Here is a 16,189-nt window from a genome sequence, read left to right as displayed (position 1 = left end):
GCCTGTTGCCTTTGAGGTGTTGCTCCCAAAGTGCTTTGTGCTTGCCGCTCATGTGCCTTCGCATAGAAGTTGTACCTATGTGGCTGTTGGGCTTACCAAGGCTCAGTTTCTGACTGCACTCATTGCAAATTACAATGCTTTTGTCAGAGGCACACACATTAAAAAAATCCCACACTGCTGACTTTTTGGAAGTGTGCGATCTGGCGGTAACAGTAGAAGTTGGCGGCATTGGCGGCAATGGCGGGTGCGTTGGCCGGCTGAACACAGGTGCCGATACATGTTGTTGCCCTACTGATCCCTGCGGGCTGTCCTCCCTGCTTCTTCTAAGTCTTATTCTCCTACTGCCTCTCTGACTCTCCGTCTCTCCATCTGAACTACCCTCCTCTTGCTCTCTTCTACTAGGCACCCACAAAAAATCAATCTCCTCATCATCATTCTCCTCAGATGCATCAATTTCTTCTGACACATCACAGAAGGAAGCAGCAGCGGGGACCTCCTCCTCATCACTCATTATGTCCATCTCTATCGTGTTCTCTGCCAGAATTAAATCTGGTGTAAGGTCCTCATCTCCTTCATCTTCTTCTGGCAATAATGGTTGCGCATTACTCAGTTCAAGAAACTCATGGGAAAATAACTCCTCTGACCCCAGTGAAGAAGGGGCACCGGTGGTGGAGGAAGTGTTACGTGGGGTGGCCATAGCAGTGGAGGATGAGGAGGATGTTGTGGTAAAGTTAGAAACGGTAGAGGATGGGGTGTGCTGTGTAAGCCAGTCAACTACCTCTTCAGCATTTTGGGAGTTCAGGGTCATTGGCTTTTTAAAACTGGGCAATTTGCTAGGGCCACAGGATTGCATAGCAGCACGGCCCCTAGCACGGCCTCTGCGTGGCGGCCTGCCTTTGCCTGGCATTATTTTTAAAAAAACAACAACAACAACAAAAACTCAGTTGGTTTTTCTGGAAACGATAATACACACAGCTAGATGGCGGGTTGAAGAAAACAGTGTGCAAATAATGCCTACAAGGTCAACGTATACACTACTACAGCGGTGGATACGGATTACGTAAAATATATGAATGCTGCTTGAAAAAAAGTAACTCAAGTGGTTTTTCTAGAGACGATAATATTATCAATATTTAGACAAAATGTGAACAAGGTCACACAGCTAGATGGCGGGTTGAAGAAAACAGTGTGCAAATAATGCCTACAAGGTCAACGTATACACTACTACAGCGGTGGATACGGATTACGTAAAATATATGAATGCTGCTTGAAAAAAAGTAACTCAAGTGGTTTTTCTAGAGATGATAATATTATCAATATTTAGACAAAATGTGAACAAGGTCACACAGCTAGATGGCGGGTTGAAGAAAACAGTGTGCAAATAATGCCTACAAGGTCAACGTATACACTACTACAGCGGTGGATACGGATTACGTAAAATATATGAATGCTGCTTGAAAAAAAGTAACTCAAGTGGTTTTTCTAGAGACGATAATATTATCAATATTTAGACAAAATGTGAACAAGCTCACACAGCTAGATGGCGGGTTGAAGAAAACAGTGTGCAAATAATGCCTACAAGGTCAACGTATACACTACTACAGCGGTGGATACGGATTACGTAAAATATATGAATGCTGCTTGAAAAAAAGTAACTCAAGTGGTTTTTCTAGAGACGATAATATTATCAATATTTAGACAAAATGTGAACAAGCTCACACAGCTAGATGGCGGGTTGAAGAAAACAGTGTGCAAATAATGCCTACAAGGTCAACGTATACACTACTACAGCGGTGGATACGGATTACGTAAAATATATGAATGCTGCTTGAAAAAAAGTAACTCAAGTGGTTTTTCTAGAGACGATAATATTATCAATATTTAGACAAAATGTGAACAAGCTCACACAGCTAGATGGCGGGTTGAAGAAAACAGTGTGCAAATAATGCCTACAAGGTCAACGTATACACTACTACAGCGGTGGATACGGATTACGTAAAATATATTATGGCTGCTTGAAAAAAGTCACTCCGGTGTTTTTTCTGGAGACGGTAATATTATGGATATTTAGACAGAATGTGAACAAGGTCACACAGCTAGATGGCGGGTTGAAGAAAACAGTGTGCAAATAATGCCTACAAGGTCAACGTATACACTACTACAGCGGTGGATACGGATTACGTAAAATATATTATGGCTGCTTGAAAAAAGTCACTCCGGTGTTTTTTCTGGAGACGGTAATATTATGGATATTTAGACAGAATGTGAACAAGGTCACACAGCTAGATGGCGGGTTGAAGAAAACAGTGTGCAAATAATGCCTACAAGGTCAACGTATACACTACTACAGCGGTGGATACGGATTACGTAAAATATATTATGGCTGCTTGAAAAAAGTCACTCCGGTGTTTTTTCTGGAGACGGTAATATTATGGATATTTAGACAGAATGTGAACAAGGTCACACAGCTAGATGGCGGGTTGAAGAAAACAGTGTGCAAATAATGCCTACAAGGTCAACGTATACACTACTACAGCGGTGGATACGGATTACGTAAAATATATGAATGCTGCTTGAAAAAAAGTAACTCAAGTGGTTTTTCTAGAGACGATAATATTATCAATATTTAGACAAAATGTGAACAAGCTCACACAGCTAGATGGCGGGTTGAAGAAAACACTGTGCAAATAATGCCTACAAGGTCAACGTATACACTACTACAGCGGTGGATACGGATTACGTAAAATATATTATGGCTGCTTGAAAAAAGTCACTCCGGTGTTTTTTCTGGAGACGGTAATATTATGGATATTTAGACAGAATGTGAACAAGGTCACACAGCTAGATGGCAGGTTGAAGAAAACAGTGTGCAAATAATGCCTACAGGGCAAATAATGCCTAAAAGGTCAACTTATACACTACTACAGCGGTAGTAAAATAAAAAAAAGTAAAATAAAAAAAAAATGAATATTAAAAAAAAAAATTAAAGTTGGTGCTGCTGAACTACTAGGAGCAGCAGATTAGCACACCAGTCCCACTCCCCAACACTGCTAGACTAATAGCACTGGGCTCTTATAGTAGTAGTAGTAGTAGTAGTAAAACAACAAAAAAATAAATAAAAGCAGTCCTTACAAGGACTACTGTTATTGCAGCAGTCAGCAGATGAGATCAGAAGCAGGACAGCTGCCCACTGCAGCTACATACAGAGCACTGCAGTAGAAGGTAGATTACTAGCCAGCAAAGCTACCTAAGCTTAAATGTCCCTCAAACCCCTGCAGACTTCTGTCCCTCCAATAACAGAGCAGTATCAAAACGATTACTAGCCAGCAAACTTTCAACTGTCCCTGAAATCACTAACAGGCAGCAGCTCTCTCCCTACACTATCTCTTCAGCACACACAGGCAGAGTGAAAAAACGCTGCAGGGCTTCGGTTTTTATAGGGAAGGGGAGTGGTCCAGGGGAGAGCTTCCTGATTGGCTGCCATGTACCTGCTGGTCTGGGGTGAGAGGGCAAAAAAAAGCGCCAACAATGGCGAACCCAAAATGGCGAACGTCGCGCGACGTTCGCGAACTTCCGGCGAGCGCGAACACCCGATGTTCGCGCGAACAAGTTCGCCGGCGAACAGTTCGCGACATCTCTAATGTACAGAGAAAGCTAAGTTAAACTGGCCAGCACAAACAACAACTCTAGAAAGAGCAGGATGTCCAGACAATGATGTGGCTGATCATGTCAAACAATTTCCTTCCTGTTTCCTTGTGTTCCCTGAGTGTCTCATCTGCTTACACACAATCTGTTATAATGTGTAGTGATGGGCGAATTTGCGCCGTTTCGCTTCGCCGAAAAATTCGCGAATTTCGCGCGAAATTCGCGAAACGGCAAAAAATTCGCGAAACGGCGCCGGCGTCTCGTTTTTGACGCCGGCGCCCGTTTTTCCAACGCCGGCGCCCGTTTTTGGCACCGGCGACTTTTTTCGGAAAAATATTTTTTGACGCCGGCGAATTTTTACCGCAAATTTTCGCGGGCGTTTCGCGAATTTATTCGCTCGGCGCGAATCACGCAAATTCGCCGCGAATTCGCGCATGGCGAATAAATTCGCCCATCACTAATAATGTGAGCATCTGTACACCTGCACTTTAGCTTCCAAATAAATTGTATTTTTTTTTAGTATTGACTTGCCGTTCATTTTCAAAGCAAACACAATCTCACATATAATGATTGATATTGTTTTTTTTGTTCATGTGTTGGCAAAAGCATACATGTATTTGAATGTACTAAATGATAAAATGCGAAGTTGCGTCTCAGCAGCCGAACGCTAGAAAATTGTCACTTGCGTTACAGTGCAAGCATTTCATAGCAATGTTTCACTAGCATTCATTTCTGCCTAGAAAAACTTTGTTATTACACTTTTACCTTAGGTCTAGTGATGGGCGAATTTATTCGGCGAATTCCCGCGATTTGCCAGTGAAAATTCATTGGCGTCAAAAAAAATTGGACAGTGCCGTTTCGCAAATTATTCACCATTTTGGGAATTTCTCAGGAAATTCACAAATTTTTTGGCGAAGCAAAACAGCCCAAATTCGTCCATCACTACTTAGGTCAATTTGAATAGGATGGGTACATTAAAGTTATATGGACGTCTTTATTAGAGATGTTGGTGCAAATGGTTGAAGTGGCCACTTTTTATTACAAATGTCCAAGGAACCATAATAAATATATAAAAGATCCTCTAATGCCTTAGACATAAGCCCACCCTAAAACAATCTGGTATGCCCCTCAAATGTCTGGAAAAAAAATGTTAACACAAAAATCTTTAATAGTTAAAACTTTTGAAGGCAATCCCGCTTTAAAAAATTAAAGGACACTAGCGTTTTTTAAAAACTTTTTTGACTTTCCAGGCATACAGGATATGATGTCACTGACATAAGATTGAGGAGGATGTAGCTTTGTTTTATCAGTTCACCTGGTTTAAGGTGGTGAAGGAAACTCTTTAGTGAATTTGTGGAGTAATGGCCATTCACCAGAGTGCAAAGTCGTCTGGCGATAGGGTGCGAATGTACACTAGCGACAGTCTCTAGCGAATTGTCCTCTACGCCTGTTAGTAAATTGGCCATGTCCCTACGGATGAGATTTCTGGCGAAATGTTGCTAGCTTCGGCCACTTCGCCCCTTAGTGAATCTGCCCCTCTAAGTTTTAATTTTTGATAATGGGCACAATAAAAGTGCAATAATCTTGATAATGTTGTATGGGATGCATGGTGGGCGCTATGTCTTATTTTAGATCCGGCTTCATGTGACACACAAGCAATGCAGAAATATGTTACTGGAAACAGATTGTATGTTTCTATTAACAAAAACAAAGTTTTGAATGTATGGCATCTAATGTGGTCCAGCCACAGTTACAGCCACAGTAGCTGTAAGAAATTGGATGATGTAATTTACATGATCAGATATAAGCCAGCTTCATCAACAGCCAAATCACATTGCAATGTAACGCAAAACAGTTTGCCCTGAGGCCGCACACTAATTGAAATGAAGACAAACACTACAAATTTATCGATTAATGTTCTCATATGAAAAGGTTACTGACAGATCAGTCTCCATAAATCTTTAGGGGGACCTGCTGTTTCAGAAGTTGCTAACACAAGGCTGGGAATAGTAGTTTATGCAGCTGCAGAAAACCTCGATTCAGTTTAACATATTATGGGGCTTAATTATCAATGGACAGCAGAGGAATGCTAAATGATCATCTTTTTACGTGAAAGTTCTATAACTGACTGAATCGCTGGTAATTAGGCCATGGGGGAGGGGGTAGGGGCAGGAGCGATCCTGGCCCCTCAGCCGCCTGAAGCAACAGCAGTTGCTGCTGCCCCCCCTCCCCTGGAAATTTGCTCTTAAAGTACCAGGAGCAGCATTTTTTCCGCCCCTGGTACCTAGTGGGGCGCTGCTGCCTGAGGCGAAAGCCTCAACTCGCCTCATTGGCGAAGCACCCCTGGGTAGGGGACATCAGGCCCATACTGTGGGGTCTGCTTACTCTATATTTGTAAAGAAATCCCCTCTCCCCAGCCATTTTACTACCTGGAGCAGGTGGCAGGGCCAAATCTAGGTGTAGACAGAAGAGGCATGTGCCTAGGGGGCAATGATGGGGGAAGCCCTTGTTCCCCCACTGCATGCTCGTCTAACTAGTCAATGCATTCCAGCGAACGATTGTTCGAGCATGAGTGGTCACTTGCACATGAGCGCGCAGGGAAAGGAGCAATGGGCACGGCCTGGCCAAGCAGTGGCGCCGGCTGGAGGAGGATTTTTTTGTGTGGGGGGGGGCAGCGCTAACTAGTTACTCCACTGCACTGAATCTAGATCATGGATCTTTCTAAGCAGTTCCAAGGTACAAGAAATGATTTGAATTTTTTTTATCCCTTTAAAGGAACAGTAAAATTAAAAAATAAAAGGGTTTTAAAGTAATAAAAATATAATGTAGTGTTGCCCTGCACTGGTAAAACTACTGTGTTTGCTTCAGAAACACTACTATTTTTTATATAAACATGATGCTGTGTAGCAATGGGGGCTAGCCATTCAAAAAGGTCAGGTTATACAGCAGATAAACTCTGTAGAACATAATGTCGTTATCTTTTGTCCACTATTTAACCTGTGCCATATAGCCTTTTTTCAAATTCCGCCATTGCTACACAGCAGCTTGTTTATATGAACTATAGTAGTGTTTCTGAAGCAAACACATCAGTTTTACCAGTGCAGGGCAACACTACATGATGTTAGTTATTCATTACTTTAAAGCACTTTCATTTGTTGGTGTTAAATATAGTGATGGGCATCCATTTTTTTTGACCCAGGGAATTTTTGTGGGCGTTTCACTAATTTATTAGCCAGCAGCGAATTGAGCGAATTAGCAGCAGATTCGCGCCTGACGTATAAATTCGCCCATCACTACTTTAAAATGGTAGTGCATATCTTTTATGAACAGTTACAGTTTATATCGTTTTGCATAGGTAAAATGTGGTTATCAAACAAATTCTTACTGCCTATATGATTGTATTCATGTTTTTATAAATGAGCAATTTATTATTAAACTTTGCAGTCCTTTTAATTAAAAAAAACACTAGATAAAAACAGATCATTGCAACAGTTTCCCATGTTTTACTTCTTTAAAGAGGAAGGAATTAATTCAGCTGTTCTATTGTAATACGCTGGGGGCATCAATAAACCCACAATTATTTAGCTCTTTAATTTGCAACTAAAAAGACACAGTTTGTAATTTTATTTTTGATTGATTCTTTTTATAAAGAACACTATTAAATGAATGCATTGTTGTGTTCTTTGAAATAAAAAAAAGTCTTCCATTTTGTTTGTCGATATGAATATTTATAAACACTGACCCTCAGTGGGAGAGATAGAAAACCCATGGGAGCCAAAAGAAGGGATAAAAAACTGACAACTAAAGAAGTGTTAATTAAAGGCTCAGCATCTCAATATCTGACAGGAATTAATTGCACTGCTAATTAAACTGTTATTCAGTGTTTTTCTTATTAGCCATAAAATTTAATTCCCCTGAAAGGATGAAGAAAAAAAGAATAGATTCAGTATGCATGTGTGTCTCTGGCTGACAATTACACCACCGTTATATAATACGTCCTTTGGTTAGAGAGCACACTTGGGGAGCATAGGTCACTTAAACATGTTTGGGGCACATTGCTCAATAATGTTAACCGGCTACTTGTCTCTTTTTCATAATTATTTCTGTTTCATGTAAAATGTAATTTTTTTTTTTTTTGCTTTACTTTTTGCTTTCACCTATTTAAGTCACAAAAAGTTGGCAAAAAAAATAGACAATTTTACAGGGGTTGTTCACCTTTAAATTAACTTTTAGTATGATGCAGACATTAATATTCTAAGATAATTTGCAATTGGTCTTCATTATATTATTTGTTAAGGTTTTTCAGTTATTTAGCTTTTTTTTCATCAGCTCTCCAATTTGGTTGGATTTTGGTTTAGCAGCTACCTGGTTGCTAGGGTCTTATTTACCTTAGCAACCAGGCAGTGGTTTGAACAAATGACGGGAATATGAATAGTCGACGGCCTGCACAGAAAGATAAGTAATAAATAGCAACAACAGCAATACAATTGTAGCATTATAGAGAAATTATTTTGGCTGCTGGGATCAGTGAACCCCTTTTTTGAAAGCTGGAAAGAGTCAGAAGAGGAAGGCAAATAGTTCAAAAACTATAAAAAAGAGAAATAATGAAAACTTACTGCATAGTTGTTATAAATAGACCATCCCATTACATACTAAAAGTTAACGTAAAGGTGACCCACCCCATTAAATTCAGATAGCAGCCAGGATTCTTACTGGAAGATTTTCTTGCATTGGCCATTTAACTGGATAGATTGAGGATACCTTCTCATACCCTTCTCATACAATTAAAGGACAAGTCAAACCAAAAATAAAAATGTGCCTAATAAAAGAAAACATGCATTCCAATATACATTCCAATATACATTTATTGAAAAATATCAGTGCTTTTAAAGCATAAATGCTACTGAAAGCAGCATTTGCCTCAGCAGAGAACAGGTCTGTTAATCAGCTGCCTTGACATTGTTTCCACTAGGGCAGAGAATAGAAAGTGCCAGACAAAACTGCTTTCTATAGCAATACATATACAAAAATTATTTTATACAAATAACTAACGCTAAACGCTTAGAAATATGTTTTCTTTTATCAGGCAAAAAATTATTTTGGGGGTTGACATTCCCTTTAAATAGAGGATGCCAATTTTGTTATACTGGTTAGATTATCGGGCTATGTTATGACTTTCACATGATACTGCAACAATTTAGCATTTCATATAAAATCTGCCTTAGTCTCCATTTCGATAACATTATACAGGGGTTAGCATATACATAAAATAATTGACAATGATATGTTTTTAGACTCTTGGGATTACCAATATTTAAAAAGTCAAATGAGATGAAATGTTGTTCTTAAAATTCAATACAAAAATGTCATGCTTTTTCTGTGTTATCATAATAAGTGTGTATAATCTATTTGGTTTTTATTTCACACCGCGTGATTGCCTTTTGTAACTCTTTAAATATAAATAACCAGAACTGGAAAAGATAAATGTATTTTTAGAAAATATGTTTGAATTAAAAGTATGTGATGTTTACAAATGGCCATTTAAACTGATTTGCTAAGCTACTAAGCTACTTTAGTTTTACAAGCTACTTTTCTTTGCTTCTAGATAAAAAGAAAAATATAAAGCTTGCTGCTTAAGTTGAATCTAAATAGCTTATTTTTTTTTACTGTGCATATATACACTGTTCATGTATATATATATCCATAGAGAAATGACCCGCACTCACAGGTCTTAAAAATGTAAAAATGTGTTTTATAAAAGGTAAGGACTAACGTGTATATATATATATATATATATATATATATATATATATATATATATATATATAGCTAGACCATAGGTGAACAGTAGAGCATATACAGTATAAAAGAAATGTCTGTATGCTTACAATGTAAGCACTATGGTTACAGAGAGAGTGTTTATAAATCTAGCTCTTCATCTTATCTTGTGTCATTTGGACCTCAATAAAAAAGAAACCCACTTTGCCCTCTCCTGATTTACACATTACTATTAGGGGGTTATTTACTAAACCTTAAATTCATCTGTTAGGGCTTTTTAAGGCAAAAACTCAAATTATTCATGGAAAAAAAACTAAAATGTTTCTAAATTTATTATACCCCAATACTGCAAAAAGCCAGAATAAGAAAATCCACCATCTCATGCCTTTTGAGGTCCTGTATAAGTAAATGGGAGAAGCACCAACGCCAATTTGAAATTATCGTGGTTTGTGTGAAAACATTTGTGGTTTTCGGGCAAAAACAGACAATTCGGTTTTATGCTCGATTTTATCTGTTTTTTTCCCGAAACCGATTAATTCGAGTTTTTTAATTAATAAATAAAGTCAAATCGGGCATGGGAGTTTGGTCGTGGTTTTAGTAATAAAATAATGAGATAAATTCAGAGTTTAGTATATAACCCCTGTAAAGACGAGGATCCTCTGCTTCAACTTTCTGCAGGTTGGTGGGGATGTCAACTGTAAGGCCTGAGCAGTGTGTGGTAGGGGAGGGATGTAAATCAAAGAGACCAGGAAAAGCTAGGGTCACTATCTATGACCTCCCCATTCTCTTAAGGGAGGGTGGGTTCTGGGTATTTTGAGGTTTCTTTTGTATTCTCTACTCTATTTGAATCTTGTTGATTAGTACACAATGCACCCAGAATTTTGCCTATTCATCTACATTGTATACATAAATTACACACATTTTTTGGAAATGGTATATCTTATAGTAGGGACTTTAGGCTAATTTTAGCTATACTGACTGAAGCTTTAGCTGACCTGATTAAATTATGAAAATACTGGATCTGGCTCATTCTTTTGTGACAATCATACCCAACAAAATGCTGTCTCGGCACATGGAAATAAAGTATTGTTAGCCGTTATTTAATACAAGTTGTAAAATAATAATGGCTGCAAACAATTGAATCTAGTTGCATTAAAGGACAAGGAAAGGCAAAAAAATAAAATCCCATTTTTACTTTCTTTAATGAAAAAGAAACCTATCTCCAATATACTTTAATTAAAAAATGTGTACCGTTTTTATAAGAAACCTGACTGTATGCAGTGAAATTCTCCCTTCATTTACTGCTATGGATAGGAGTTGTCGGACGGTCCCTAACTGCTGAGCAGGGAAACAATCATACTTATGAACAGCAGGGGGAGCCCCACCTTACTTCCCAGCTATGCAGAATTCAAGCAGCTTTGTTTATGACGATCCCTAAGCAGCCCAGACCACACTGAGCATGTGCAGGGTCAGGGTCAGGCAAAGATGTTTAACAAAGTTACAAGATGACAGCCCCCTGTGGCCAACTTTGAAACCATAAATCATTTGTTTGACTAGGCTTGTGGTGCAGTAAGCTCATGCTTATGTTTAGTATACAAAATACAACATTTCTAGCCTTATTCTCTTTTAGACTTTCCTTCTCCTTTAAGAGCACGTGTGGGAAAGTGTTACTGATACATAGGAAAGTAGAATGTGTGTCATGTGTGACTGACAGAGCATCTGCCAGAAAAGCCACTTAAATTTCTAAAGCAGTAGAGATTCTTGTGCAATGTCAGGTTAATGTATTATTATTATTATTATTATTAACATGTATTTATATAGCGCCAACATATTGCGTAGCACTGTAAAGTAAATGTGATTATACAACTACATCACATGAATTACATACATAGAATATATGGAGTAACAAACATCACAATCAATACAGGTACAAAAAGGTGAGGAAGGCCCTATGCATAGGCATGCAGTCTAAAGGGAAGGGAGTAATACACAAGGTGTGGGAGTGGGCAAGATCGAATTAAGTGGGTGAGAAATGTGGTATTGCGTTTGGTAGTTAAGCAGAGTGAGGGTAGGCTTCTCGAAAGAAGTGCGTTTTCAGAGATTTCTTGAAAGTAGAAAGGTTGGGAGAAAGTCGGACAGACCGTGGGAGAGCGTTCCAGAGGAGGGGTGCAGCCCTTGCAAAGTCTTGAATGCGAGCATGTGAGGAGGTAATGAGAGAAGAGTTGAGTAGCAGGTCAGTAGAGGAGCGTAGTAAGCGAGTGGGTGAGTATATAGAGATGAGTTTAGAGATGTAGGGTGGGGCAGAGTTATGAAGTGCTTTGAAAGTCAGTGTCATTAATTTGAATTTGATTCTGAAAGGTAACGGAAGCCAGTGCAGGGATTGACAGAATGGCGAGGCAGAGGAGGAGCGGTTGCTGAGGTGTATGAGCCTCGCAGCAGTGTTCATTATGGACTGGAGAGGTGACAGTCTCTGGAGGGGGAGGCCAATTAAAAGAGAGTTACAGTAGTCTAGACGCGATATGATGAGAGAGTGAATAAGAATTTTGGCAGCGTCTTGGGTGATAAATGATCGTATTTTGGATATGTTCCTTAGGTGGAAGTGACAAGATTTAATAAGTGACTGGATATGAGGAGTGAATGACAGGGCAGAATCTAGGATAACCCCAAGGCACCGGGCCTGGGGAGAGGGGGTGATAGTGGAATTGTTAACTATGATGGATACTTCGGGGATGCTACTGTTGTTAGTTGGAGGAAAGAGAACCATTTCAGTTTTAGAGAGGTTTAATTTAAGGTAGCGTTGTGACATCCAGGTAGAGATAGCGGACAGGCAGGAGGAGACGCGAGTTAGGAGTTCTGGGTTGAGATCAGGAGATGAGAGATAGATCTGAGTATCGTCAGCATAGAGGTGGTAGTGGAAACCATAAGAATTTATTAATTTGCCAAGGGAGGAAGTATAGAGGGAGAATAGTAGTGGTCCCAGGACAGAGCCTTGGGGAACTCCAACAGAAAGAGGTAGGGGAGAAGATGCTACTCCATTGTAGGAGACACTGAAGGAACGATTGATGATGTAAGAAGAGAACCAAGACAGGGCTGTGTCACGAAGGCCAAGTGACTGGAAGGACTGGAGGAGGAGAGGGTGATCTCCAGTGTCAAATGCGGCTGAGAGGTCAAGCAGTATTAGTAGTGAGAAGTGATTGTTGGCTTTAGCGGTTAAAAGGTCATTAGTCAGTCGAGTCAGGGCAGTTTCCGTGGAGTGTTGTGGCTTAAAACCAGATTGTAGGGGGTCCAGCAGGTTATTGTCAGAGAGGAATGAGGTAAGTCGGTTGTAGACTAGGCGCTCAAGTAGTTTAGAGATGAAAGGTAGCAGAGAGATAGGTCGGAGGTTGTCAAGATTGGAGGGATCAAGAGAGGGTTTTTTCAGGATGGGGGTGACAAGAGCATGTTTTAGTTGAGAAGGAAACAGTCCAGTTGAGAGGGAAAGATTAAATAGGTGAGTTAAGGCTTTGATTAGACACGGATTGGTATTGCGGAGAAGTTTTGAGGGAATTGGATCAAGCGGGCAGGTGGTAAGGTGAGAAGAGGCCAGAAGCTTTGAGACTTCCTCATCAGTGACAGGGGTGAAGGAGCACAGGAGGGACTGGGGAGTGTGGAGGGAGGGTGGTGGAAGTCTAGGGGGGTTGAGTAGTGTAATGTCCCTTCTGATAGTGTCAATTTTGTTTTTGAAGTGCTCAGCAATATCTTGAGCAGAGACAGATGTGCATGGAGGGGGTGGAGAAGGGGAAAGGAGAGTGTTAAAGGTGGAGAAAAGTTGTGCTGGTTTTTTAGAAAGGGAGTTAATGAGTGAAGTAAAGTATGTTTGTTTGGCTTGGAAGAGGCTGGTGTTAAAGGAGCGCAGGGCAGATTTGTAGCTCCAAAAGTCTGATTCTGAACGGGATTTGCGCCAGCGACGCTCAAGTGCACGTGAGTGTCTTTGGAGCGCTTTTGTATGAGCAGTATGCCAAGGTTGAAGTGGTTTGGGTCTAGAACGTTTAGTTTTTAAAGGAGCAAGCTCATTTAGGGCAGTGGTGAGAGTACTATAGTAGACAGAGGTAGCCACATTAGGACATGAGATGGCTGAGATATTAGAGTGAAGAGAGTCAAAGGAAGAAGAGAGATGTGACACGTCTATAGCTTGCAAGTCACGGTAGGTACGTGTTTGGGGAATAGCAGGGGGTGAGGAGGGAGTTAGTGAGAGTTGAAATGTGAGCATATTGTGATCAGAGAGGGGAAATGGTGAGTTAGTAAAATTGGTGGTTGAACAGAGTCTGGTAAATATGAGATCCAGAGCATTACCATTGGAGTGAGAGGGGGAGTCTGAGCACAAAGATAAGCCTAGGGAGGAGGTTAGTGAAAGAAGTTTAGAGACAGAAGAGTTGTTAATGTTGTTAACGGGTATATTAAAGTCACCTAATATGATGGAAGGTATGTTAGATGAAAGAAAGTAAGGAAGCCAGGCAGCAAAGTTGTCCAGAAATTGTGCAGTTGGTCCTGGTGGTCGATATATAACAGCAATGCACAGTGAAACCGGAGAAAAGAGCCTAATGCAGTGAGCCTCAAATGAGGAGAATGATAAAGAGGGAACAGGTGGAAGAACTTTAAAAGTACAGCGGGGAGAGAGAAGCAAACCTACCCCACCTCCAGGTCTGTTGCCAGGTCTGGGAGTATGAGTAAGGTGTAGGCCCCCATAGGACAGGGCAGCAGGTGATCTGATTCTAGCAAGCAACAGGGACATATTTATCATACAGTGCACAGTTTGCTAGAGGGGAGCCCTAAATGAATGAAATTAAAATCCTAAAATGAAATCCTGTGTAATTCTCCTCTAATTTCTCCTCTAATTTTAATAAATATACCTCTTGGAGATGTAGTTTCCTTAATAGAAAATTGCATTCTTTCCCAAATGCATATGCAAGTTTTGTGGCATGCTGCAGGTTTTTCAAAACTTTTAAAGTTTGTCAACTTACCAGCAACGTAAAGAGAAGCATTTCGACTAAATGCCGTTCCTAGATGGTTTCTAGCCACACAAGTGTAAACCCCTTCATCAGATTTGCCTTTGCGTTGGTTAAGACTTAAGAAGAAAAGTGGTCCTTCTGGCAGCTGAACATAGGAACGCAGGGTTTTATCATCTGTGCTGGTCTCCACATGCTCTCCATTACGGTACCACTCTATAGTGGGCTGTGGATTGCCCTCTGCCCGACAATTCAATGTGGCTGGCTTGTCCTTCTTCACAAACAAGTCTGAAGGATGTTCAATAATACGGGGTGGAAAATCATCTGATCGGGTTTTTGAGCCTATAAAAGATAAACAACACAAATTTGACATGATTAATTTGCAATTTAGATGCCAGTGAATTTATAAATATGTCAGTACATCTTGTTTGTTTTATGTCCCCTAATTATATGCAGCATGTAGGAAAGTATGTAGCTACATGGGCTCAGTTTCTATTCAAGAATATTTTGCGGCTGCTTAGAAGCCCAAATATTGCTTACTCCTCTTCTGTAAACAGGGCATGCCAAAAGGCAGGCTCTCTAGGCCTATTAGCAGATGTTTTTACCAGCCCCTGAGTAGAAGGAAAACATATTTCAATGTGCAGCTGCGGAAAGTGCAGAGCTCCTTGGTCCTAGAGCTACGCAGCCCAATATAGAACATAGAAAACATAATGGATTTGAATCTTATGCAAACTATAGCTTACATTTTCAGAACTGGGAATGTGTAATTCCTGTGCTTGGAGTTAAAATTGTATTATGCCACAGGTCTATTGCCTATTGACATAATTCATTGTGGGAATCCTGGGTTCCCCTAGCATCAGTAGTTTGCAGCAAAAAAAATGTGGATGGATGCAATGGTGCTTAGCACAATTTTACAAAAAGTGCAAAAAGTGTTTTGACACAGGTACCTTTAATGAATGGTGTCCATAGGTGCAACATTTGCTTCCATTTAAGTGAGACTGTATTCCTATATGAAACCTATAATCTCATCAGAAGCTCTTCAAATGTAATTGACACAAAACAGCTATTATACTCAGCCAGTAACTACCATATTAATGTATGCAATACAATAATTGGTAGGCCTTCCAACAGGATTGCATTGGGCCTCTAAGTGATTCAGTCATTGACCTATGAGCCAAAAGATTGGATGCCTTGTTTGGCAACCCACCTGGGTATCTAAATTTGGCAAAGATCTGCTCATATGTTGTCAAACAAGGATAAATGCCTATGTATGGACAGCATTATTGGTAGAATACTATTTTACAATAATAAAATATAAGGATCAGTTTGGAAAAAAATGACTAATGAACTTCATTCGTATTTATATACAGTAGGAACTGGCATCTTGCTACGTCTTCTGCACAGATGGAATTAAGCCCCTGTTTGGTCCTTACTCTGCTGCAGATTAGTAAATACATTCAATATCTAAAGATTTAATCTCCTACCACAAAAACTGTTAAGCCTGCTGTGTTGCAATATGGAGAAAATACTTGACATATGAATGCAATATTATTTGTGACTGCATATATAACCGTATTGCTTCAAGTGTAGAGATTAATACCAACAACCTCAAACAGGCATTTTGGGCTCAAAAAATAATGACCCCGTCTAGAACTAAACTGATTTATTTTCCAGAGCTGAATTATTTATCTGATAAGTAAGCAAGTTTCAGCATTTCATTTTGCAAAGAATAAATAACTTGTAAAACAGAAGCCTGGGGAATGTGGATTGATCAATCCCTT

The 16,189-nt window shown here is 39.9% G+C and overlaps 1 protein-coding gene across 2 annotated transcripts in view; it reads right to left on the bottom strand.

The window, feature by feature from the left end:
- Positions 1-16,189, bottom strand: part of robo4.L (roundabout guidance receptor 4 L homeolog) — a 131,092-nt gene that overhangs the window by 92,825 nt on the left and 22,078 nt on the right. For both annotated transcript variants that reach the window (XM_041569198.1, XM_018225726.2), the window contains exon 2: positions 14,424-14,750. In XM_041569198.1, coding sequence (XP_041425132.1) covers positions 14,424-14,750 — 327 coding nt within the window. The remainder of the gene's footprint in view (positions 1-14,423; positions 14,751-16,189) is intronic.

The sequence above is a fragment of the Xenopus laevis genome, chromosome 7L, assembly GCF_017654675.1.
Source record: "Xenopus laevis strain J_2021 chromosome 7L, Xenopus_laevis_v10.1, whole genome shotgun sequence".
Classification (NCBI taxonomy): Eukaryota; Metazoa; Chordata; class Amphibia; order Anura; family Pipidae; genus Xenopus; species Xenopus laevis.
The sequence above is the reverse complement of the archived record's forward strand: the minus strand, read 5'-3'. Positions and strand labels throughout refer to the sequence as shown.